Source organism: Megalobrama amblycephala, linkage group LG5 (assembly GCF_018812025.1).
Source record: "Megalobrama amblycephala isolate DHTTF-2021 linkage group LG5, ASM1881202v1, whole genome shotgun sequence".
Lineage (NCBI taxonomy): Eukaryota > Metazoa > Chordata > Actinopteri > Cypriniformes > Xenocyprididae > Megalobrama > Megalobrama amblycephala.
Window position 1 is genome coordinate 3,472,223 of NC_063048.1, and position 25,731 is coordinate 3,497,953.

General features: G+C 38.9%; 1 protein-coding gene across 1 annotated transcript; it reads left to right on the plus strand.

Annotated features, from left to right (window-relative positions):
- The first annotated feature begins 4,942 nt into the window (after nt 1-4,942).
- Nucleotides 4,943-21,152, plus strand: LOC125268101 (gamma-aminobutyric acid receptor subunit rho-1). Its single transcript, XM_048190212.1, has 10 exons — nt 4,943-5,433; nt 12,514-12,564; nt 12,862-12,968; nt 13,815-13,882; nt 14,128-14,351; nt 15,498-15,580; nt 15,745-15,885; nt 18,730-18,882; nt 19,970-20,166; nt 20,665-21,152. The coding sequence occupies exons 1-10, from the start codon at nt 5,318-5,320 to the stop codon at nt 20,959-20,961; spliced, it is 1,437 nt and encodes a 478-aa protein (XP_048046169.1). The 5' UTR covers nt 4,943-5,317; the 3' UTR covers nt 20,962-21,152.
- The last annotated feature ends 4,579 nt before the right edge of the window (nt 21,153-25,731 follow it).

Genomic DNA, 25,731 nt, shown 5'->3' on the forward strand with positions numbered 1-25,731 from the left:
TACCTGCAAAACAATCAAGTTTTGCAAAAGAAAAATAAAGTATCGAGCAAAACAAGTAGGTTTTTTTTTCAGACAAAAATAAAGAATTGCAAAATTAAAAATAAAATAGAGCAAAAATGAAGATAAAATTAATTGCAAAAATCAATGAATGCTGTAAATGCATCTTTGATCCTATTTTATCTGCAACAAATGTATTATTATGCAACACATTTTCCATGTGACATACTAGTACATTGCAAGGCTCCTTTTTTTTCTGCGTTTCAGTCAAGTGTGAGCTCGCGATACCGTTTTCACTTTGCGCTTTACTTTTCTGTGCGTTTCACTTTTGGCATTGTTTTGACATGAGGGTGGAGTCAAGGGACTGGGGTGTATACAGCAGGCCTGGCCACGCCTCCCTCGAAGTAACATCATCATCTTGAGACGCACCATGGCTGAGCAGAGGCGTGCAGGTTGATCGTTTCCTTTTATTCACTACCATTAAAATGTGTATGGTTTCATTTTGTTAGCGATATGTGTATTAACAGCATTTGCTTAAATTAAAGAAGTTAGAGACCAGTTAAGTGTGTTAGTTCACCCCAAAATGAAATTTCTATCAGAGAGGAGCAAATCTATTGCCAGGGAGATGGACACCGCAAAGATGGATGCTGAAACTTTTGCAGCTGTCACTGTTGTCTTGCTTTAACAATGCTTTTAGTCTTAATTAAGTATCACATATAGCACAAAACTGAATAGATACTCTGATTAAAATATAATTTGCCATAATTATTACATACATTAATTCATATTACATGCATACATTTCAAATATTTTTTTAATGTGTCAGCTTTCAAAATGCTAGTAGCCTATATAGCATATGACTTATGACTTAAGAGTTTTTATCAAATGAGGCTAAATGAAATTATGTTGTTATAGAAATGTCACATATATATCACTGTGCCATAACATGTTCTCAAAATAATCGGGTAACCTTTTAATTTACACTCTGTGTAAAGCAATATTATATATGTGTTCTGAGTTTGTCGCACCACAGAAAAATGGTTTGAAGCCATGGATGATGAGACCATACCCAAGTACACAACTGGATAACAACAAGCGAATCTTTAACTACAGGCTTTCTCGTGTACGTCGTTGTGTTGAGAATGTTTTTGGAGTCTTGGCAAATAGTTTTTTGACAAGGACAAAGGCAGCTTGTGTCCTTCACAATACCTGAGAACTGAATCCCTCTGTTACACCTACATGTCTCCAAGTCTGGTGGATCAGGACGACACAGACACTGGTCGACTAATTCATGGAGCTTGGTGGGAAGAACCAGAATGCATGTACCTGATTGCAGCTTCCTCAGACAGAAATTCATCTTTGCAGGCAAAACAAGTGAGAGAGGAGTACTGCAGCTACTTCAACACAAATGGAGCAGTAAGCTGGCAAAAGAACGTAATATCTTGACTTCTTATTCATCCTCCACACTGCCATACCCTCTACCAATCTGTTTAAAGGATTAGTTCACTTTCAAATAAAATTTTCCTGATAATTTACTCACTCCCATGTCATCCAAGATGTTCATGTCTAAGAAAGACATGCAGAAAGAATCTTCAGTCGAAAAGAAATGAAGGTTTTTGATGAAAACATTCCAGGATTATTCTCCTTATAGCGGACTTCAATGGCCTCCAAACAGTTGAAGGTCAGAATTACAGTTTCAGTGCAGCTTCAAAGGGCTTTAAACGATACCAGACGAGGAATAAGAGTCTAATCTAGAGAAACGATTGCTCATTTTTGGTCATTTTTGTATAAGTTTTATATAAACAAATGATCGCCTTGCAGGTCCTTCCGCTTTCCGTATTCTTCAAAAAGCTTATGCTGTATGTAGGGATGGGTATCGTTAAGGTTTTAACGGTATTACTACTCTTACCGATACTGCTTATCGATCCGGTACTTTAACGGTATTCTTATCGGTACTTTTTGTTTTATATATATATATATATATATATATATATATATATATATATATGTGTGTGTGTGTGTGTGTGTGTATATTATATATATATAAAGAGCTGAATTAACATTGCTTTATATTATATAGTGTCCGGCATTTTTGGTGTTTTATGTAAGATACAGTAAGAACATGAACAAAGAAAGTAAAACAAACTGACAAATACAATAAAACAAAGATACAAATGAAATAAAGTGCTTTCATTTGTTCATGTGTTCAGGTAATATAGACCTAGCCTATAAAAGAAATCTAAGTAAAGTAACCAAATGTAAAATAACACTGCATGGTTTTCACAGTATAAATTAATAGATTAATGCTTATTAAAGATAACTATATCCAGAAGAAGCGCTGTGAGTGATTTTAATCACCATTAAACAGGGCTTTCATGCGAGCGGCTGCGCGCGCTGTAACTGCGTGAGCGCGATCTCTCTTCTGGATTGCGAAAGCAAAAATGCACCATAGAAAAATGTCCTAATATTATTGCATACAGACACAGCTGGCGAGATAGTATTCGCAGGATAATGTCTATATAGCAATAATATATGTACGTGTATTTTTTTCATAATTTCTCCAGTACCGATAGCAGAACCGTTAACGTCACAGCTTATCGATACACCGGTCTTTCAAAATTTAGCCCCGGGGCCAATTTAATACCGGGTTTCGGTACCCATCCCTAGCTGTATGTCATACGCCTTCCATATACTAACGGAAAAAATGGAACTGGCGCTGAGTTCGTTCCGTACTTCCGAAGGCGTAGGAAGTACAGCGTAAGCGTTTTGAAGAATACAAAAGCACAGTTTTGGCGGAAACACTTGGAAGACTTGTTTATATAAAGCATATACATTTACATTTTTTTCTAAAATGAGCGATGGTTTCTCAAGATAAGACCCTTATTCCTCATCTATTATCGCTTAAAGCCCTTTGAAGCTGCACTGAAACTGTAATTTTGATCTTCAACCGACTGGAGTCCAGTGAAGTCCACTATATGGAGAAAAATCCTGGAATGTTTTCATCAAAAACCTTCATTTCTTTTCGACTGAAGAAAGAAAGACATGAACATCTTGGATGACATGGGGGTGAGTAAATTATCAGGAAAATTTTATTTGAAAGTGAACTAATCCTTTAAGATGCAAAATACAAAAAGATGATAATAAATTAAATGCTACATTAAAATACATTTTGTTTTGTTTTTAATTGTCAGATCAGCCACCCTGGCAAATGCAAAATATAAAATACACAATGAAATAATTTAAATTACTATTAATTTTAAATTACAGATATACATACTACACCTCATCATGGACAGTGTGAGCCAACTCAGTTATCTGCCATTTCAGCTCCTTCGCCTTGTTGTCTGGCAGGCTTTATAGACAACTTTGATGTAATGTAAAAACTCATTCTCTGATTCTCTGTTCTTGGGGGACTGTGATGTTAAGTGAGTAGCCAAAACTGTTGTCAGGACTGTCATCAGGGGTGCAGGGGTTGTGGAGAAAGGACAGGGTGTGGTAATACTTCCACTTGGGGAGGTAAATACAAGCGAGAACGGTGTACCAGTTCTAACGCCATGGCAAAAGCTGAAACAAAGCATGCTATCTGTTCTGTCGTTGCTGCACAGACGAGCACTGAACACTATTTAGAGTCTCGTTAGCTTGGATAGCCTGAAGTTGACCCTGACAAGCTTGATTGCTAAAAAAAGTAGCGTTTCTGTCCAAGCGATATGGATTCTGAAAAACATTCAATGGAAACTGCTGTATGTTATTTTATTGAGCCAGTAAGGTCAAAACTAGACAAGGTTGTAGATGTTGTGTTCCTTGATCTACAGAAGGCATCTGATACAGTAAATCATTACATACTCTTATCTAAATTATCTTATTTCAATTTTCAGCCAATACAATGAAATGGATTGAATCTTACATCTAGTAAACAGTGCACTCGGATTGAAGCGCATATATCTTCCCCAAGAGATTAATCCATGGAGGTTCCTCAGGGGTCTACACTTGGGCCTCTACTTTTTAGTTTGTACTTGAATGACCACATTTAAATGTACGCAGATGACACTATTTATGATTTATGTATTTATGTCATGTACACGATTTATGTACATGACAAAACGAAAGAACAGGTTGCATATAAATAATCATTTGCAATGTCTGAAATTTCTGGTTGGCTTACTCAGTGCTACTTAACATTAAACATTCAGAAAACTGCATGCATGTATTTAAATTAAAAAGAAGGAAGAGGTCCAACCAGATATCCTAGTTAATGACAAAAAAAAGCATGTTAAAAATAATTTGTGCAGTGACACTTCATCTTAGACATTTCAAATTTATACAGAGTCATCTTCCAACAGAAGCCGTGAGAGTGTTTTTGCCAAATAGATATCACCATTGTCATATAATTAAAAACTTTTTTTTTTTTTTAACTTTTGTCAATTTTGTTATATTTCACATTTGTTGTTTAATGTACAAGATTAATAATCTTGCACCACCACCCCTAAAAGAATTTGTCTTTTGTGTGCTGAAAACCCAAGACAATAACAATAGCTTCTTCAAGATGTGATTGTGAAGTGCATTTTAGAGCTACTGATTTTGGTTGTTCAGCCTTTTCTGTAAGAGCTGTTATATATATTTTTTTGTGCTATATTATTTGGATCGCTTTTTCAATTCTTAGATGAGGAATTTTATTGTATATGTTCTTGTTGATGACTGTCTTAGATATGTTATGTGTTTTAGTTTCTCCTACCCGGGCACTGCAGATGAAATTTAGCTCTGTAGCTAATTCTGGGGCAGTCATTGACTGTCCATTGTTCCTGTTTAATAAAATAATTTTAAAAAAGGTTCTAAATATGAAGCGCCTGATGGAACCCTTTTCAGTTGTATAACAAAACTTTTTCTTAGGATGTCTGTTCTGGGAATGTTTAGGGATCCAGGCGTTGTTAGCTGGGCGTGTTGTTTAGATGCAGATGTACACAGACTGGATGAGGCTCGAATGTCTCTCTCTGTATCTGTCTGTCTGTCTGCACAGCCTCCTCACGACTGACCCCGCCAGAGAAATGCAGAGCACAGTATCATTAGGAGAATTGGTTTGGGGCGGCGCATGGCAAACAGAGCGCGTCCGCCACTGCAGGGATCAAATCTGTGCCATCTGACGCTCAAGGATTTATGGGTTTAGTCGAAATTGCTTTTCCCAGTGTGGAGATTAAGCCGTGTGTGATGTTGACAGCACAGACCTCCATGTTGGTTCAGGCTGCAGCACTGAAGAACCGATGTCCGCAGGCGAAGCGCTGAGGCTGGCTGGGCTTGCAGAGCGCTGGGAATGTGAGCGTTGAGTATGTGCAGCATGCAGCTGGATACTGTGCTCGTGTTCATCTGCGTCTGTCAGCTGGGCGCCGCCGGGAGATCGGCCCACAAAAGAGGTCACAAACTGGAGACCTACAAGCAAAGCAGGTAATAATCCTGTTGTCAATCGTGCAAAGGAAGGAAATGAACTCTGATGGATTGCTTTGTACTTTCACCCATCATAAGGTGTAACATAGAAAATGATGATGTTCTATTGTTGTTTTAAATGCAGAACTTTCTCATGAAGTGCTGATGTGTTCCCCTTCCTGTACTTTTATCGTTGTGTGTGTGAAATATTCTGCCAGTGCAATGCAGGATTTCATATCAGTGTCTGAAGCTTGAGTTTCACCCTTGTGTGTCCAGAAGGCACTAGAAAGGCATCATCCCTTAAGATGTAATCAGACAGCATATGGTGATTTCCTGTGAGTTTCTTATCAGCGATCATCATCTAGTTCAGTGGCTGTAAACCTTTTAATTTGGCTTGATGGAAAAGCAGCTTTCATCAACACTGAAGCTTCGAGCATCTTACTTTCAATCATCCTCATCTCAGTTAAACATGTCTCGTTTTACACACACAGGTTCCAAAAGGGGGTTTTCACAGCAATGCGACAAGCATTTTGGCCCCACAAAGAGCCTTTCAGTGACCTGTTCTTAAAGAATAGTTTTTTTCTTAATGTGAAGAACATTTTGATATTCTAAAGAACCTTTCGTGCAATAGAACAGGGTCAATGCGGTTCTATATAGAACTCTAGGGTTCTTGACTAAATTTTAAAGATCTCTTTATGCCAGAAAGGTTCTATATAAAGAGAAATGTCTATATTGATTCATAATACTTCCATGTTTAACAGGTAATTTAATTTTTTTTTTCTAGTGATAAAGTATGTTTACGAGCTGTTTAAAAAAAATTAATTAATTAAAACTAAATCCAATGTTTACATGATGGGTTCTATAGATTCTAAAAAGAAACAACAAACAAACATCTGCCAACGGGGTCTGAAAAATCAACATAATTCAAAGGAAAAACAAGATTATTTGAAAGATATGTGTTCTTGTTTTAAGCATAAAACCCTTATTTTTAGGAAGTGTGTGATCTCCCTGCACCATTTCAAGCAGGAACAGATGATGGCAGATCAGTGTTGTGTCGTGGCAGTGGAGGAGATGCTGCTGGTTTGTTCTGGGGAACAGAGAGGATTTCTGCTGAGCGGATTATTAACCAGCTGCTGGTGAGCGACCGCAGCCGCTCGCTCTCAAACAGTAACATCACGTCAAACATCACAGCCTGCTTCTGCTGCTCTATTCTTCAGCTGTCGTTTGCACATGACAATAAGGATGATGCGCTTGATTTGAGCTGAAAAACAAAGATGCTTCAAAAATAGTTCAGATACATGTGATGCATATAAGGAAATTATGCTGTACAACACAAGCTGGAATTGATTGAAAAAGCACAAATGGCTGCTATCACAAACTTACAATAAAGACAATTAATATGTATTGTAAGACACTTTTATTTTATTTCCAAAACTTGTCATACACTGATAACTACTACTGATAATTCAAGTGTGCATACAAATGAAAGTAACAATATATATATATATATATATATATATATATATATATATATATACTCATTAAAATATATACTCATTTCTATAAATGAGAAATGAGGAAAAACATAATGTGTAAATGTGTGTTGACAAATATAAACACACATATAGAAAAAAAGCTATGCAAACATACTAGTTTCACATCATTTGAAACGGCTACAGTTGCAGAAAAGAATCATGTGCATTAATTTGCTTTATTTTTTAACAATATGTTTTTTATCTAAAACCTTCCCCATTCAGATGGTAATACACAAACATGGACATCCACATTAGAATATTTCATACAATGGGCTTAAACAGCTCACCCACAACTAACAGTCATGACCCACACTTCCATTTACAATAAAAACATCTTAAAATTCTGCATTAGTAACTTACTTTTTACACCATTCGTCGCACACGCACTCAAGCTCCGAGGATCTCCTGTTCTCGGCTCATTTTGAGTCAGACTTGTGAATTCAATGAGTCGTTAACTGAAGATTCGCTCAGAACGGTTAATTTGAATCAGTGATTTGTTGACTCGAGAACCGATGCAGTCGGATCAGTCCAATTATGAATGAATCGTTCAGTGCGATTTGCAAACCGATTTAGCAGGTTCATTGAAAAGAATTAGCTTGTTCATGAATCATACACCGTTGTTGCGTCTCTGAGTGGGTGGCGTTCCCTTTCGAAGGAACTTGTGCTGCATCCAAAGATGCTATGGGGAACACCTCTGAGTGACTGCATCTGAAGCATTTGTGCAACAACTCCAATCTTGATTGGTGCTGTGTCACATGACAGCATACCGCAGAAGCTTACCAGGTTACCTGGAACAAAGTAGAATCAGCTTCTGTTCTTTAGCAAGAGCTCTGTGTAAACTTTCAGTCTTATTTGGTGTTGTTTGTCCCCTTTAAAATAAGAAAACGGCGAGTGATAAGCAGTTTAGTTTGCGTGTGCCTCCTTGGCTTCGTAACATCATAGGAGGGGACGCACATGATCTCTGTGTGAGCTGCTTGGGAGCGGAGCATGCATGGTCAGCTCTCAAGGGGGCTGGCTGTGCACACTGTGAACAGCTTCTGCTAAGGATGCTCCGCTCCCGTCTAGCCAATTTTGATGAAAATGGCCAGACTCACACCCCTCGCAGTTCGGGTCCCGCATATACGGAGCGTTTCGGATCATGGGGGTCTCAAATGGAGCTGTGGAGGACTTTGAGATTGCTTTGGCCCTTTCTCAGCTCTCAGTTGCTTACTTCAGTGCCTTTGCTCTGGATCTTGAAGCTTCTTTTGCCCCAGGCAAGAGTTCGATGTTGGCACTGTCTAGCTCTGAGGAGGTAGATGTGATCAGCATCGAGGCAGGGGATTTGGAAGATTTGCCACTCCTGTCCCCAGGTTATGAGGATCTCTAAGAGTTTGTGAATTGTGCTGCGGCCAAGTTGAATATCGAATGGACGACCGAGAAGCAGGAAGGAGCAAGCTAGACGAGTGCTTCCTGCAGAGCAAATCACAACCTCCATGTTGGGTCTGCAATAGAGTTGTCAAGATCCTGGAACAAGCCATTCTCCTCTCGAGTTTCAGCCCCACTATTTCATATTACACATCGATTATGGAGGTGAGAGAAAATGGCTATGGGACGATACCTAGGGTTGAAGAGACACTAGGATACTATCTCCCACAGTGATGCTACATCATCCCTAAAGTCCCAAACCGTGCCCAGCAAACTGTGCAGAATTACATCGTCCCTGGTAGGCAAGGATTGTATGGCGGCAGGTTAAGCGGGTGCTTGCTTGAATACAATGGCAATCTTGCAAGCCCACCAAGCCGACCTGCTTAGGGAACTGGACGAAGGGGGAGAGGTCGGGCCCAACTCTATTAAAAAGCTATGTCAGGCCACGGACCTGTGTCTCCATGCCATTAAGGAGACGGCCCATGCAGTCGGCCACTCAATGTCAGCCCTGGTGGCTACAGAGAGACATCTTTGGCTTAATCTATCTAGCATCAAGGAGAGGGACAATACATTCGTCCTTGATGCTCTTTGGTGCCACTTTGGTGAGGCTGTAAGCTCAGTTGTCGAGAGGCTTCAGTCGGCAGTCTTTATTCCCTGCTGTTCTCAGGCCCAGGGGCTGGCAGCCATCAATATCAGGCTCCTCACATTGTCAACAGCAAAAGGAGAGTTTTTCCTCTCTAAACCACCCCCCCACCCCTCGCAGATGTCGGGCCCACTCTTGGCTGAAGCCTTCCTAAGAGAAGACTGATCTGAGGAGCATCCTTCTCTCTGGTAAGGCTTTACCTGAGGCCTTTACCTTTACCTGGTTCCCCTAGTAGATTATCTGGCAGTCTGGAAGCATCTGGCAAATGCGTTTTAGTGGGACCGGCGTACACTGGGAAAAGGATATAGAATCTAGTTTGGTTCTCACCCAACAAGGTTCAACGGAGAGTTGACTAATATGGTGGGCTCCTAGCAGGCTCAGGTAGATTGCTCAGGCAATCTCTCTTGGCGAAGGAGGCCATAAAAAATATTCTTACTTCCGAGAGAGAGTACAGGTTTTACAGCTGGTATTTCATAGTTCATTGCGGTTGCGTCCCATTATAGATCTGCGTTAGTTAAACCAAGCGTATCAGTATCGTGTTCTTCCATTTTCCATTTGGCCCAGCATTATCCCCTCGCACATTTACGAATTACATGGATGCAGCACAGGCTGCTCTGTGACCCCAGGGTATCCATGTACTCAATTATATTGATGAATGGCTGAATCTAGTGCAGTCTCAGGAGATGCTGTTTTTTGGCCTCAAGATGTTGTCATCGCCCATATAAGGCAGTTGAGGTAGAGACTAAACTCCAAGAAAAGTATGCAATCCCCAGTTCAGAGGACAACTTTTATGGGAGTAATTTGGGACTCGGTTAAGATGCATACACGACAGTCTCCTGCTCATATCGAGTCGATTCTAGCGGCAGTGTCCAGAATCAAGCTAGGCCAGGCCATCAGAGTAAAGCAGTTTCAGAGACTGTTGGGGCTCATGGCAGCTACGTCTAACATGATAAGATTTTGCCTGCTGTACATGTGACTATTATAGTGGTGGCTCAGAACCAAGGGTTTTTTTCCGAAAGGCAGTGCTTTCCACATGACCAAGGTTATGTGCAGATTCCTTCGTACTTTGGTGATGTGGAAGAAACCTTGCTTTCTGTCCCAGGGACCTGTAGAGGGTCTGTGGAGAGGGCATCATCTCTTGTGGCACATAAATAGCCTGGAGATGATGGCTGTTTTTCTAGCTCTGAAATACTTCCTCCCAGACCTCAGGGGCTTCCATGTTCCTGTTCAAACAGCCAATACTTCAGTAGTTTCATATTGAAAATCATCAGGGGGGTATGTGGTTGCACCCTCTATGCAAGATATACCAGATCCTCCTGTGGTCCTGCTTTCCCTCAGAGCAGTTTACATCCCTGGGCACCTCAATGTGGGAACAGATATTCTGTCGAGGCAGGGGCTGAGGCTCGGGGAGTGTAGACTTCACCTGAAATGGTGAAGTTTATATGGAGAAAGTTCGGCCAGGCGAAAGTGGATCTGCATCACAAGAGTCGACCCACTGTCTGCTCTGGTTTTCCCTCACACATCCAGTTCCTCTTGGACTGGGTGCCATAGTTCAGACATGGCCAAGGCAACATCTGTACACTTTTTTTAAACAGAATTCACCAGAACTACTCCTAGTAGCCCCTTTCTGGCCAGCTCGAGTATGGTTCTTCTAGGGAGATTCCCATCAGGGACCTTCTGTCACAAGCCAAGGGCACAATATATCACCCCCAGCCACAGATGTGGAAACTGTGGGTCTGGCCAGTGCTGGAGTTCCTTCAGGATCGTTTCTCTGCTGGTCTAAACCCCGACACTTAAGGTCTATGTGGCAGTAATAGCTGCCTTCCAAGCACCATTAAGCGATGGGTCTTTGGGAAGACACCAGTTGATAACTCGTTTCCTTCGTGGTATTCTGAGGATGAGGCCTGCCTCCTGAGAGAGTTCCAGCCTGGGATTTGGCTGTGGTTTTACAGGGGCTGTCCCTGGCACACTTCGAACATATAGACTCTGTCTCTAAGAAATTTCTCTCTTTGAAGATGGCATTTTTGTTGGCTATCACTTCTCTTAAAGACTCTGTGGTGAAAATTTTAATTAATTTTTTGGTGAAGTTTATATGTCTATGTGTGTTTTAATATGCATAAGAAAAACCATGTGTAAATTCATAAGTCAACACCATTGCTGAGTATTTTCTCCTTAAAACTGCAGTGAACAGTCTCAAAAACACAATTTGAAATTGCAAGTGTTTCTTACGTCACAATCTACCTTTTAACCAATCACATCATCTTGCGGGTGGACTTTAGCATATCATTAACTATGCTCTGAAGCACGGGAGTCAGAGAAGTCACGTAATCACAGTATATTTTTCTGTTGATATGAAAATTTGTGTACATTTAGCATTATATCGGGTGAATTATGTATATGATCTATATTACAATGTTATGATGAACTATATGCTTTTCTCCACTGACATTCTAAGTTGTTCAAAGCGTTTCTAAGGATACTGATTTTTAGAAGCCAGACTGAGATGGCAAATGGGAACATGGTTTGTGTAACATTACCAACACATTATTAGCTGTTTGATAAGGGCAAGTGTGTACAAGCGTGTAGTTACATTCAGGCTATTTTAAGGCATGAAGTATTTTTTTAACACGAAAAATAATTAAATATGTCATTTAGGTGAACAAAGATGAGTATTAAAGGATAAAATTATTGACTACAGGGGGACTTTAAGAGGGTAGGAGGTTTGCAGGCCCTATCAGTTGCCTCGTCCTGCTTAGAGTTTGCTCTGGGTAGGGTGAAGGATATTCTTCACCTTAGACCGGGCTAGGTGCCTAAGGTACTATTTAATACAGTACATTCTACAATTCTGCAGGCCTTCCATCCTCCTTCTTTTGTGTTGATGGACCAAGAGAGGCTACACTCACTTTGCCCTCTGAGGGCTCCTGAGATTTATGTTCAAAGAACCTCCCGATGGTGGAAGTCTGACCAGTTATTGGTATGCTTTGGGTCCTCCAAGAAAGGGTCCTCAGCTTCTAAGCAGACTATTAGTAAATTAATTGTGGAAGCAGTTTCTGTTGCCTGTGAGGTGCGTGACATGCCCTAGCATCTGTGGGTAAGAGCCCATTCTACCAGGAGTATGACCACTTCGAAAGCTTTATTGTCGGGGGTCTCCCTTCAAGAAGTCTGTGATGATGCTGTGGGCTGGTCTTCCCTGCACACATTTATAATGACATATGATGTGTTTTTATGAAATATAGTGAAATAAAAAGTATGATGTTGTGCTTTGGAATGTAGTGAAGGAAAGGTAAAAGTTTCCCAAAATAAAAATACTCTAACAGACACTTGAAAATGTAGATACTTAAGTACAGTAAGGAAGTATTTTTACATCCAAGTATTTTTTATCAAATGAGACCAATATGAGTGCAGTGCAACTCCATTTAACACATTAGTCATGTTGTTTACATCCACGCTGCTGAATCACTGCAGATGTGCAGATTCTGTTGATATAGCAGAATTTCATTTAATTCTCTTCCCTTACAGATTACGGAGAGAAACAACACGAGTGGATGGAGGAAGCCACAAGTCTGGCAGGTGCAATATCATTCAATATGGATTTTTTATAGTGATCTTTAGGAATCAACAACTATAATGTATCATTTTTGTGCTAACATTTTAAGAACATTATTAAAGACCAATTAACTTTGAACAAACATTCTATTAATGTTACTGGAAGAATGTTTGTTCATAACTTTGAGAGAACCTTGCCAAAGTTCTAAGAACATTTCCTGTCAGCTGGGATGTTGCTTTTGAAGCATTTAATTTAGTCCCTCGTCCGCACAGAGCTTCAGCTCACAGCTTTGTCTAATAGTTTTACTCTTATCATTTTAGCCCGATCTTCAGAAGAAGTCCAGACATGACAAAGTCTCCTATGACCAAATCAGAGCAGCTGTTGAGGATAGATGACCATGATTTTACAATGAGACCAGCGTTTGGAGGTGAGCATGAGCTGCTTATAATATCCAGATTGAAATGAGATATCTGCGCACAAACACTGGATGCTGGAACGCTGCACGCTGTATTGGTCATGCTTGAATTTGTGTTGCACATGGATTTGTGGTTAACACTTAATATGTTTTATATTTATGGATGGTTTTAATTATTTAGTCCATGTTATACAGTCCAATCCTATCTATGTTGCAAAAAATTATTTTTGTCTTGTTTTCCCAGTAAAGGCTATATTTCCCAGTGTAGATATAATGTTTAGATATTTGTACTGGAAAACAAGACAAAAATACAAATAAAGAAAATCATTTTTTTAGTGCAAAACACTGGACACACGTGTATGCAATTGGCAGAACCTTCAGTTAATTTTTATCCATTTTTCATCCCATGGGAATCTAACCCACAGCACTGGTGCTGTTTGAGGAACATGTTAAAATACCGCTTTCTACTGCAGAGAAGAGCATCTGTTTCATAACTCGAGTTATAATGGTTGATACCATTACACCACTTTCATGAACTTTTTGGCTTTGGCATGTGTAGAATATTCTGGCACTAGGGAAAAGGAAAACAGACGTGGAAAGTGTCCAGATGTGAGACAGTCGGTCAGCAGCACTGTGATCGCTCGTGACCCACTTGCATTTGAGTGCTTGTGTCACTGAGCTAAAATAGGCCACAAACACTGCGGTGTTAAATCCTGTCTGCTCACAGAAACTGCATTACTGTAGGCACAATGGATATATTTTCTAGAATTAAATATTTTATGATAATGCTTTCATTGTAATCTATAAAAAAATGATACTAGCACAAGTGAGAAGTGAAAACAGTTTTCTCTTCAACAGGACCTCCAATTCCAGTAGGTGTGGATGTTCAGGTTGAAAGTCTCGACACTATCTCTGAGGTTGATATGGTGAGTGTTTGAGTGATGAGCAATCATGTTGAAAATGCTGATGAATGTTTCCTACAGTACTGTGTAGCTTGTTGGTTATTAATCATTAAATGTAACACTGATGTCAATAATCATATTGCTTCGTGTCGTACGTAAGATCGCCCATTCGCCTATGGCAAATCACTGTAAAGCACATCCTTCAACTGTTGGTTTTAATGTTTTCAATTCTTTGCAAATAACTCAGTACATCTGATGTTTCCCATCAGGATTTTACAATGACACTGTATTTGAGGCATTACTGGAAAGATGAGCGCTTATCTTTTCCAAGCACCAACAATCAAAGCATGACATTTGACAGCCGGCTGGTGAAGAAGATTTGGGTGCCCGACATGTTCTTTGTTCATTCCAAAAGATCTTTCATCCATGACACAACGACAGACAATGTGATGTTACGAGTGTATCCAGATGGCAACGTCCTCTACAGTCTGAGGTGAACATGTTAGAAACCCTATAATCATCTCATTTCTTAATTTAACTTCAAATTGGAATATGGCATAAAACATTTGCAAATAAAGCAGCGTTTCCATCCCATGTGTTCAAGAGAACAATATCATCACTTCCTGGGAAATTAGTGCAAAATATCAGTAATAAAAATGGAAGTTGCTACAATCTGGCTCTTTTTTTCCCCCATCATAAGTGAGATGCGTCTCAGAGCGTCAGACGAAACACAATAACCGCTGTCATGTTCTCTTGCGTTCAGATGCTGGTGTTTGGGAATACAATCATGTGAGGCGCTTCTGGAGGGAATTAAACCAAATTAGGCGTTTCAGAATATTTGAGATGCTGCGATGCAATTGGTCCGCTGGTTAGTCCAGCTATCCAATCACAGCCTGTGCTGAGGCAAAGTCACGTGAGGTTTTAAGGGGTTTCTTTGGAAAATGTGTTTTCATTGTAGTTTATGCGCATGTCTTCTTATCAGATAAAACAATGATCTGCGTCAGTTAAGTGCATCTTTTTATGCACATTTTTAGAAATTTTGCACATCCTGAAGTTTCCATACAGCATTTTTATGTGATATCCCAAAATTCAAAATAGGTGGTTGGAAACATGGCAAATCAGCTCAAACTATTCAATTTGCAAAGACCATAAAAAAAAAAAACTAAATAGATTTCTACAGAGCTCAAAACTCTTGAAATGCAAAAATTAAGGCCCGATATACTCAGAGTGAAGGTTTTTTTTCCTTTTCATTCTTTGCTAAGGGGTAAAAAAAGTTTGAAATACCTTTGCAGTGATATACCCGTTTAGATGAATATGTAAATATGTGTTGCATGCTTTCCTCTCAATAACAAAATAAATTGTTAACACATTATTGTTAGCAATCTGGTTTTGTTGTGGGCAAACCCCTATCCATCGAGACCAGACTAAAAACACAGCAGATCAGGCTGAATGAATAACAGCAGCAAAACTCTTCCATAACATGATACTTCAACATTAAACAATGTGCAAATAACAGAAGATGAACTAGTCCATTCCAGTCTGCTATGCAATCCACTTCTGATGCATGTCAGCTCACATCATGAATCATCCTGATCTAACCTGTCTGAACTAACGTTTGATGTCTTATGTGTTGTTGTAGAGTGACCGTCACTGCAATGTGTAACATGGACCTGAGTCGATTTCCACTGGACACACAGACATGCTCACTAGAGATCGAGAGCTGTAAGTTCACAAACACATCACACATGTCATCTTCACTTACGTCCATGTGAATGTTGTTTTGTTTAACTGAAGAATTAAGATGCATGTGGGGCTGGTCATTGAAAATATGCCGAGACAAAACCCTGTTTATGTGATGATGTGGATTACATGTGTTGTTTTCTCAGATGCGTACACTGACGATGACCTCATGCTTTACTGGAAAAAGGGCAACGAGTCACTGAACACCGATGACAGGATTTCTCTGTCTCAGTTTCTCATCCAGAAGTTCCACACCACAACTAAGCTTGCTTTCTACAGCAGCACAGGTGACAGCTTTCACGATGTCTAAAATGTTTTAAAGGGGACCTATAATGCCCCTTTTACAAGATGTAAAATAAGTCTCTGGTGTCTCCAGAATGTGTCTGTGAAGTTTCAGCTCAAAATACCCTACAGATCATTTATTATAGCTTGTCAAATTTGCCCCTATTTGGGTGTGAGCAAAAACATGTTTTTGTGTGTGTCTCTTTAAATGCAAATGAGCTCCTGCTCCTGGCCCGCTTTCCAGAAAAAGGCGGAGCATTAACAGCTCCCACTTTTGCTCAACAACAACAAAGCCAGAGAATCTCATGCAGCAAAAATGAGGATTGTCAGTAACGGTGTTCAGCCTTACATTGTTCAAACTGGAATCGGACACTGATGGAGAGACTCAGCTTTTAGAATGAAACAACATTTCTAAATGGTTAGTGGATATATTTATGTAGCTGCTGTGGAGTTGATTCGACTAGCATGTGCCATCATGTTAAACTTTTGTGCAAATTCAGCATTGAATTGACCCTCATTTGTGAAGCAGTCCGGTGTAAAATGACGGCATGTCAACAACACTCTACTACAACAACTCTTCCTCTTCTCTAAAGCAACCCCTTTGTTGCGCACATTTCACGCACAAATTTGTGCGTAGGCATGCTTATTGAATGAGACCCATTGTTCTCATAATACTTGCAAAATGATAAAACATTTGCATAACCAAGAAAATATGTTTTAAAACATTTCATGAGTTCACACTTACATATAATTAGATAGAGTAAAGGTTATGCGTATTTGGCGTGCTGTCCAGGGGGAGGGCTCCGAGCTCGGAAATTTGGCCCAAACCCAGCGTACTCCCCCCAGTTGTAAACTGGAAGTGAGGAGATAGGGTGGTGGAGGGAATGGATGCTGATAAACTGTCAACAAACAGAGGTAAGACTGCTGTATATATAACTCTTATCATTAATTAGGTTGATTAACTGGATGCACTCCTCTCATTGTCACGGTTTGAGTTTGTTTTTGTTATTTTCCTAGTGTTTCGTCGTGTTTTTGGTTAGTTTACTTGTGACCTAGTTTTCCCCAGTATGTGTAATTAGTAATCATTTTCCTCACCTGTGTCTTGTTAATTATCTTGTTAAAGTCCTTTGTTTGTCTCATGTATATATACCCTGTGTTCTCCCTCAGTCTCTGTCAGTTCTCGTTGATTGTAATGTGGTTTCTCCTGTGTTTTTCCTGGTTCCTGAGTGTTTGATGATTAAAGAATTATTCCTCGTCATGACTATTTCTAAGTACCACGTTACATAACAGAAGAACCAACCAGTACCGAAAGATGGATCTCACGTCACTGCCAATTCCATAGTCTTTTCCCGTCATAGCCGCCATTCCAGAGTTCGTCCCGTCATGGCCGCCATTCCAGAGTCTCATACCGTCATGGCCGCCATTCCAGAGTTCGTCCTGTCCATGGCTGCCATTCCAGAGTCTCATACCGTCATGGCCGCTGCACCTGAGCCCTCAGCCAATATGGCCGCCGTGCATGTACCCCTAAGAGTACTGGTTGAGTATGAGGGGATGTCTTGGTGCCCAGAAATGGCTTCAGCCCCTGAGTCTGCTCCAGCCCCTGAGTCCGCTCCAGTGTCATATGCCCGTGGCCAAAATCTGTTTTTTAAGGGGGGTGGGGGGGGGCATATGCCCATGGCCATAGTGGCCGAACCTGGGGTCCAGGAGAAGGCCATGAAGGCCCATCCTAATAGGCCCCATGAATTGCCGGCTCCGCAGTGTTTTTTTAAAGTTTTCATAACATAATGGAAATGTTAATAAAATATTTTTAGAACATATTTTTGTTTGCTGGGTATATTATATATTGTAAAATACGCATGTTTTCAGAACTAGTGCTTTTGTTGGCACACTTATCACTGTGCTTTTCTCAGTTGTTTTTAGTGCTCTTCGACATTGCATTTGCTGTTACACTAAGTTAGTTCCGGTCCTCGAGCAGTGTACAGTTACAGTTTAATAGCACTGGGTTATTCTCACTCTGGCAGTTTCAGAGTGGAGGTTCAGCGTTCATCAGCCCTATCCTAACTTCTGGTCTGAGATTGCTGGCCCTGCAGCTGGACAGATGGTCAGCCTGTGCATTAGTGCTGAGGATTTAACAGTGACTCACTGAATCATTCATTTGGAACTATATTAATTGGCGTTGCAAACACAAACCAATGATATTGTGTCTAAAATGTAAGTTACTCCAATCATAACAGACTGGGCCATCTGACCAATCAGAGCAGGTTTTTGGAAAAGCTGGGTTTAGAGAGACCGAATCCTTTTCACACTGTTAGAAAAGAGCTGATGCTGCAATGGATATTATGAGAAGATTAAAGTGTTTTTTTTTTGTTTTTTTTTACCTTGGACGCATGTTAACCTGTTGTCGGAGACTCCAAAACAAAATTAGGAACCTTTAAAATAGCATAATAGGGGCTCTTTAACCTGAAGTTTATTGAAATATATCCAGCAACATCTCAGAAACTGTCCAAGCTGTAGTTCTAATGTGGTGTTTTTGAGTCATAAACAGACACTAGCAAATGAAAAGAAGTCTACAAAACAATTGTATGTGGATCCAATACCAGCTACACTTTACATCCAAGCCCTCTTTCCATATGCTTTAACGTTTCCCATGTTATGTTGTTATATACTTAAATGTCTGGCATAACGACTTCTACAGCAATTGCAAGTCTTGTAGAGATGTTTGAAATGATCTGGCTGTTTCTTTGAGTGACAGTACATTAATGATATTGTAAAAATCCAATAACAACATAACTCACCTGCGAACACTGCCGTATCATCGCAGCACTTTAATCCAGATTTGTCTTTTCCAGGCTGGTATAATCGGCTCTACATTCACTTCACTCTTCGTCGACACATCTTCTTCTTCCTGCTGCAAACGTACTTCCCGGCAACGCTGATGGTCATGCTGTCCTGGGTGTCGTTCTGGATCGACCGCAGAGCTGTGCCTGCGAGAGTTCCTCTTGGTACAATAAAACTCATCAAACTGTGATGATAAATATGATTAGACATTCTTTAAGCATTCAGTAATTATTGGTGTGCAAGAGATTATTCAGTTTTATGGAGATCATCTTAAAAATCAGGTTGTAACAATGATGAGTACTCAACACTGCAAAAATGAATTGCTTACTTTATACTTTTGTCTTATTTTCCAGTAAAATATCTAAACATTCTTAAATCAAGCAAAATGACCAGATATTAAGTCTTGCTTTCTGAAAAATGTATTAAAATGGAGTTTATGCTTAAAACAAGAACAAATATCTGCCAGTGGGAAAGAAAAATAATCTTGTTTTTCCTTTGAATTATTTTTTTTTTTTTCTTGTTTCACACTAAACTCACAAAATGCTGATACATTTTTCAGTAAACAAGACTTAAAGGATTAGTTTACTTCAGAATTAAAATTTCCTGATAATTTACTCACCCTCATGTCATCCCAGATGTTTATGTCTTTCTTTCTTCAATCGAAGAAGAAAAAAAAAAGGTTTTTGAGGAAAACATTCCAGGATTTTTCTCCATATAGTGGACTTCACTGGGGTTCAACGGGTTGAAGGTCCAAATGTCAGTTTCAGTGCAGCTTCAAAGAGCTCTACATGATCCCAGATGAGGAATAAGGGTCTTAAGAAACGATCGGTCATTTTCTAAAAAATAAATAAATAAAAATTATATACTTTTTAACCACAATTGCTCATCTTGCACAGCTCTGTGATGCTCCACGCATTACGTAATCACATTGGAAAGGTCACGCGTGACGTATAGGCGGAAGTACCGATCCAGTGTTTACAAAGCGAATGTGCAAAGACTAAATCAAACGTCTTTTACAAATAAAGGTAAAACAACGATTTTGAATGAGATGGAGTTTTTCGCCCTACTGCTGTACTTCCACCTACTTCACATGAATAGACACAGAATAGACTGTCAATGGAGGTACATGTTTAGATATTAGATATTTGTGCTGGAAAACAAGACTACTTGCTACCTACTAACAAGACTAAATACTGAGGAAGAAAATCGTTTTTTTGCAGTGAAAATCATATGAATGCTGCTTTCACACAGGCATCACAACAGTTCTTACGATGTCCACCATCATCACCGGAGTCAACGCCTCCATGCCCAGAGTCTCCTACATCAAAGCTGTGGACATTTACCTGTGGGTCAGCTTCGTCTTCGTCTTCCTCTCTGTTATCGAGTACGCAGCCGTCAATTACCTGACCACCGTACAGGAGCGCAGAGAGAGGAAACTCAGGAATCAAGTAAGACGCCACTCTCTGCTTTGCCAAAATAATGACTGTCTGATGCTGGTAGACAAACATGACAAGAAGAAGAGTGTGATACAGAGAAAAGAAAAAAATTCCCATTTAGAGCCAAAGTATGGGGTCAAACCCCTGACAGCAACATAGTCCAGATGTAATCCACATGTACCAGGTGTGGGCCGGACCTGGGCCACACTATATTGCTGTCTAGGACACCAGTGGTGGACAGAAACAAATTAGTTTTACTCAGTTACTGTAATTAAGTAGATTTTCAAGTATCTGTGCTTTATCAGAATATTTGTCTGTTGGGAAATGTTTACTTCACTACATTCCAAAGCATAGTATCACTCTTTTTTTCTCCATTTCATTTTTATTAAAAACATATCGTTCCTCATTATTTCGAATTGAAGAAATACCCAAAAAGAAATAGACCTCTTGCGTTCTCTTGTGTTCTTCTAACATGTCTGTCTCTCTTGTGTTTATGGCTTAATGTTGCAGTTGCCTTGCACATGTGGAATAGCAAACCCAGATGAGGACATGATGATGACCACATGCTACAGCGACGTGGATCCCAACACAACGGGGACTTACGGGATGCCTGAGAACGGCGGGAGGCAGGAGAGGATCCTGGCCCAGCTGACCCTCGCCGACGGTCAGAGTCAAAGTCGGGTCAAAACCTCACGGGGATACGTCAACATCTGGATAGACACTCATGCCATAGACAAGTACTCACGAGTGATCTTTCCCGGTGCGTACACCCTCTTTAACATCATCTACTGGTCCATCTACTCCTAACTGGATCAGTCCAATCAAGCGGCTCCGAGAACGACTGTGACTGTGTCTCTCTGCCTTCTTGATCCAGTATTTTGAACTCTTCGCTTTTTTTGTGTGTTGTATGTTTTTGTTATTTTACGACAGTAACTTTTTGAGGATATATTTGTTCAAATAATCTGTTATTCTTCACAAATAAAAAAAAGAAGGAAATGTCTCGCAATCAGAGAACTGATCTGGGAAAAGCTGCCCTTCAAAGGCCCTGATATACTCTGTGTGATTAGATGAATATGTAAATATGTGCTGCACACTTTCCTCTCAATAACAAAATAAACACAACAAAACCACAGCGGTGAGAAAACAGCAGTTCAGAAAGCATCTGATCATAGTGATGTGGATATGTTTGCTTCAGCTTCAGTCACGTCATGTTTATTTATACAGCACTTTATACAAAAGATTGATTTAAAGCAGAATCTTTACAGTATTAAACATGAAAAACAGTGTCAGTGTGTCTTTCAGTCAGTTTCTACTATAAAGCGGCTCTCCAGTGTGTTCATGTTTTTACTCACATCTGACCTCGATGGACTGAACAGAAGAAATGAACCAGAGAAGATTTACACCTCAGAGAAGGCGGAGCCTCAGAGCCACACCCACCTATTACATCATCACCATATGGACCAATGGGAGTTCAGAGGTGTTTACCAGCCAGAGCAAACTTTTCCAGATTCACTTTGACAAGCTGTTTCGAACTACAAACAAAATTCATTTTGGCCTGATTTTGTTTGAAATGACATCACACTAGTTAATTCTTCAGTTTCACTTGAAGTATATTGGGGCCTTTAGAAAGCCACAAATATCACTACCCAGCTAACAAAAATATGTTCTAAGAACATTTCCATTAAGTTATGACAACATGTCGTTTATGTCTTTCTTTCTTCAATCAAAAAGAAATGAAGGTTTTTACGGAAGAGGATTAGGGCCAAGCAATAATAAAAAAATAAAACCATCTCGAGATTAAAGTTGTTAAATTTCGAGAAAAAACTAGTTAAATTTCGAGAAAAAAAGTCGAAATATAATGTTGAGAATAATCTCATTAATTTACGAGAAAAAACTTGTTAAATTTCGAGAAAAAAGTCGCGATAAAATGTTGAGAATAAACTCGTTAAACTACGAGAAAAAAGTCATTAAATTTCGAGAAAAAAGTCGAGATAAAATGTTGAGAATAAAGTCATTAAATTTTGAGAAAAAAAGTCGTTAAATTTCGAGAAAAAAGTCGAGATAAAATGTTGAGAATAAAGTCATTAAATTACGAGAAAAAAGTCGTTAAATTTCGAGAAAAAAGTCGAGATAAAATGTTGAGAATGAAGTCATTAAATTACGAGAAAAAAGTCATTAAATTACGAGAATAAACTTGTTAAATAATGAGAAAAATGTCGTTAAATTTCGAGAAAAAAGTCGAGATAAAATGTTGAGAATAAAGTCATCAAATTACGAGAAAAAAGTCGTTAAATTACGAGAATAAACTCGTTAAATAATGAGAAAAAAGTCGAGATAAAATGTTGAGAATAAAGTCATTACATTACGAGAAAAAAGTCGTTAAATTACGAGAACAAATTCGTTAAATTATGAGAATAAAGTCATTAAATTACGAGAAAAAAGTCGTTAAATTATGAGAACAAATTCATAATTTAATGAGGTTATTCTCAACATTTTATTTCGACTTTTTTCTCTAAATTTAACGAGTTTTTTCTCGAAATTTAACAACTTTAATCTCAAGATGGTTTTATTTTTTTATTATTGCTTGGCCCTAATCCTCTTCCGTAGGTTTTTGAGGAAAACATTCCAGGATTGTTCTCCATATAGTGGACTTCACTGGGGTTCAACGGGTTGAAGGTCCAAATGTCAGTTTCAGTGCAGCTTCAAGGAGCTCTACATGATCCCAGACGAGGAATAAGAGTCTTATCTAGAGAAACCATTGGCCATTTTCTACAAAAAAAAAAAAATATATATATATATATATATATATATATATATATATATATATATATATATATATATATACATATAATTTTTTTTTAACCACAAATCTTCTTGCACTGTTCTGCGATGCACCCCGAATTACGTAATCACGTTGGAAAGGTCACGTGTGACGTAGGCAGAAGTACCGATCCAATGTCTACAAAGCAAACATGCAAAGACAAAGTCAAACAGCCTTTACAAAAAAAAATAAAACAACAATGTCGAATGATTTTTAAGTTGGAGGGGAAAATGCTAACATTTTGAGAGTGCTATTGAATACCAGATAACTTTAAACTAACATTCTGTTAATGTTACCTTAAGAACATTTTGTTCATAACTTTGAGAGAACCTTGCCAGAATGTTCTGAGAACGAGAGCCTGTTAGCCGGGGACCATCTGTACTACAGCTATCCTACTTTTCCAAGAATGAGCAAACATTAGTCAATTTAATGCATGACATATTTTTGAATTTTTGGCTATGTCAGTGTGTGTTGATGTGGAGACGCTCTCTGTGTAAATGTAGCAGCAGCTCATCACAAAACAAGAGACTCTGTAACACAAAGACAATGTCATAATTCAGTCAGAAAACAAGTTTCCTCACACTCCATGGACTTAAGCTGCAGTCCTCTGCTGGTGATCACATGAACCTTTGCAAGATTTTGATATTTTATAGCCACATGTTGAAGATAAAACCTTAATAACATAACATTACTACATCTATCTTTACTAAAATGATAAATGCTTTTTTTATAATGTAATGCAATTTTTCATGTTTACTATTACAAACTGTGCTGTGTTGCATATTAGGTATGATAAAAAGCATAGTTTATTTTTATGTTTATTTTTATTCAACAGAAGACAAACAATTCATGTTGTTTTATTCTGCATTGTGCATTACTCTTCTGAACATATGGATGGTTTTAAACCTTTGTTTTAATCCTTCTGAAACATACATGACCTTTGTTCTTTTTATAGATGGTCTAGTAATCTGCTGCGGTCCGCTAATGGACGCTTCTCACTGGACTCTCTGAGTGTTACCAGCTGTAGATATATTTATTATTCGTGTCATGACTCTTAGGATTATATTTCCTGTTTTAGCTCATGGTTTACACTTTTTACAATTGTTGTAGAATTTTATACAAACCCAAAAATCATATAGACTCTCACACTGTATCCTCTCTTAACTCTTTAAAACTCAAATGATTTCAAACCTGTGACTTTTCATCACACTAGACATAAATAAACAATGTTTTCTTAGGTTTCTTGTTTCATGTTTTTTCATTTTGGTTGCGGTAGTAAGTGCTATTTCTTAAACTCTTAAAAGCGTCATTATTGGCATCAATGGTTCCACAAAGAACATCCATGGAATCAATTGCAGCAAGAAAACAGCCAGTCGTGTGAAACATCTCGACTTGGATAAAAAGATCATGAACAATATGAAGAATTAAAAGTTTCCACAGCAAGAAGCAGCTTGAGAGGACTGATGAAGAGAGCAAACATGCTGAGCATAAAATCAAAATATATAAGGCTAATAACAATAATAGCTGATGCATTAATGTGTCAGTGATGTCACGAGACAGCTTATATAATACATACTATAAATATAAATACTGTTATTAGATGTTGCATTTGAACACGTGGAATATGATGACATGCTGTGCATTATTTTCCATGTTTAAGTGGTTTAATCAAGTCACTGGTGCATCTACCAACCCAGAAAACGTGAAAAAGCACAACCCAGTAACTTTGTTTTTGCAAGCCTTCCTCTGCAAGCATGTGAAAAAACGAGCCACTCAGATTTCTCTCCTCTAGTGATGTAGGAAGGGGATCTTATTATAATATTACTGCCCCTTAATCTGCATGTTTCCACCCACGGCGCCCCCATTTTGTTTTCACAAGTGACAACGGTGAACCAGTTCTAACGCCAAGACAAAAGTTCAAGCAAAGCATGCTAACTGTTCTGTCGTTGCTGCACAGACGAGCACTGAACACTATTTGGAGTCTCGTTAGCTTGGATAGCCTGAAGTTGATCCTGACAAGCTAAAAAAGGAGCGTTTCTGTCCAAGCAATATTTTTGAAAAACTATTTGACCATTCACAGCACAAAAGATTCATAACGCTCCGAAGCTTCCTGAAGCAGTGTTTTGAAATCGGCCATCACTAAATAAGTCATTATGTTGTTTTTTTTGGTGCACAAAAAATATTCTCGTCGCTTTATAATATTAATATTGAACCACTGTACTCACATGAACTGATTTAAATATGTTTTTAGTACATTAATGGATCTTGAGAGAGGAAATGTCATTGCTGGCTATGCAGGCCTCACGGAGCCATCGGATTTCGTCAAAAATATCTTAATTTGTGTTCTGAAGATGAACGAAGGTCTTACGGGTGTGGAACGACATGAGGGTGAGTAATTAATGACATTATTTTCATTTTTGGGTGAACGTAACCGTATTAAGGACTCAAACACAGGACTGACAACCATATTCTGCTGCTGTGTGAACATGGCCATGACTATCTGTAAATTCATGTGGCCCTCTAGAAGCTGAGGCATAAACTGCAAGTAACTTACGGAGGAACAATATTTTGGTAATTCTGTCGAGTTGTGCTTCGGCTCCGCTCTTCAGAGCGGATGAATATGATGGTTTGATTTTAAGCCCAATCTCGCCCAAACTCCAAACTTGCACCAGCTAAAAAATAAAAGACAACTTAAAAACAAATAAATAAAAAATGAAAAATGTCATGTTGATTCATTAAAAACAATTATTTTAACT

Bases quoted from the DNA above. Each gene is read 5' to 3' on its own strand.
- LOC125268101 (XM_048190212.1), top strand. From the start codon at position 5,318: ATGTGCAGCATGCAGCTGGATACTGTGCTCGTGTTCATCTGCGTCTGT. The intron at 12,565-12,861 runs GTGCAATATCAT...TTATCATTTTAG, and splicing joins GGAAGCCACAAGTCTGGCAG to CCCGATCTTCAGAAGAAGTC. The intron at 12,969-13,814 runs GTGAGCATGAGC...TCTCTTCAACAG, and splicing joins AATGAGACCAGCGTTTGGAG to GACCTCCAATTCCAGTAGGT.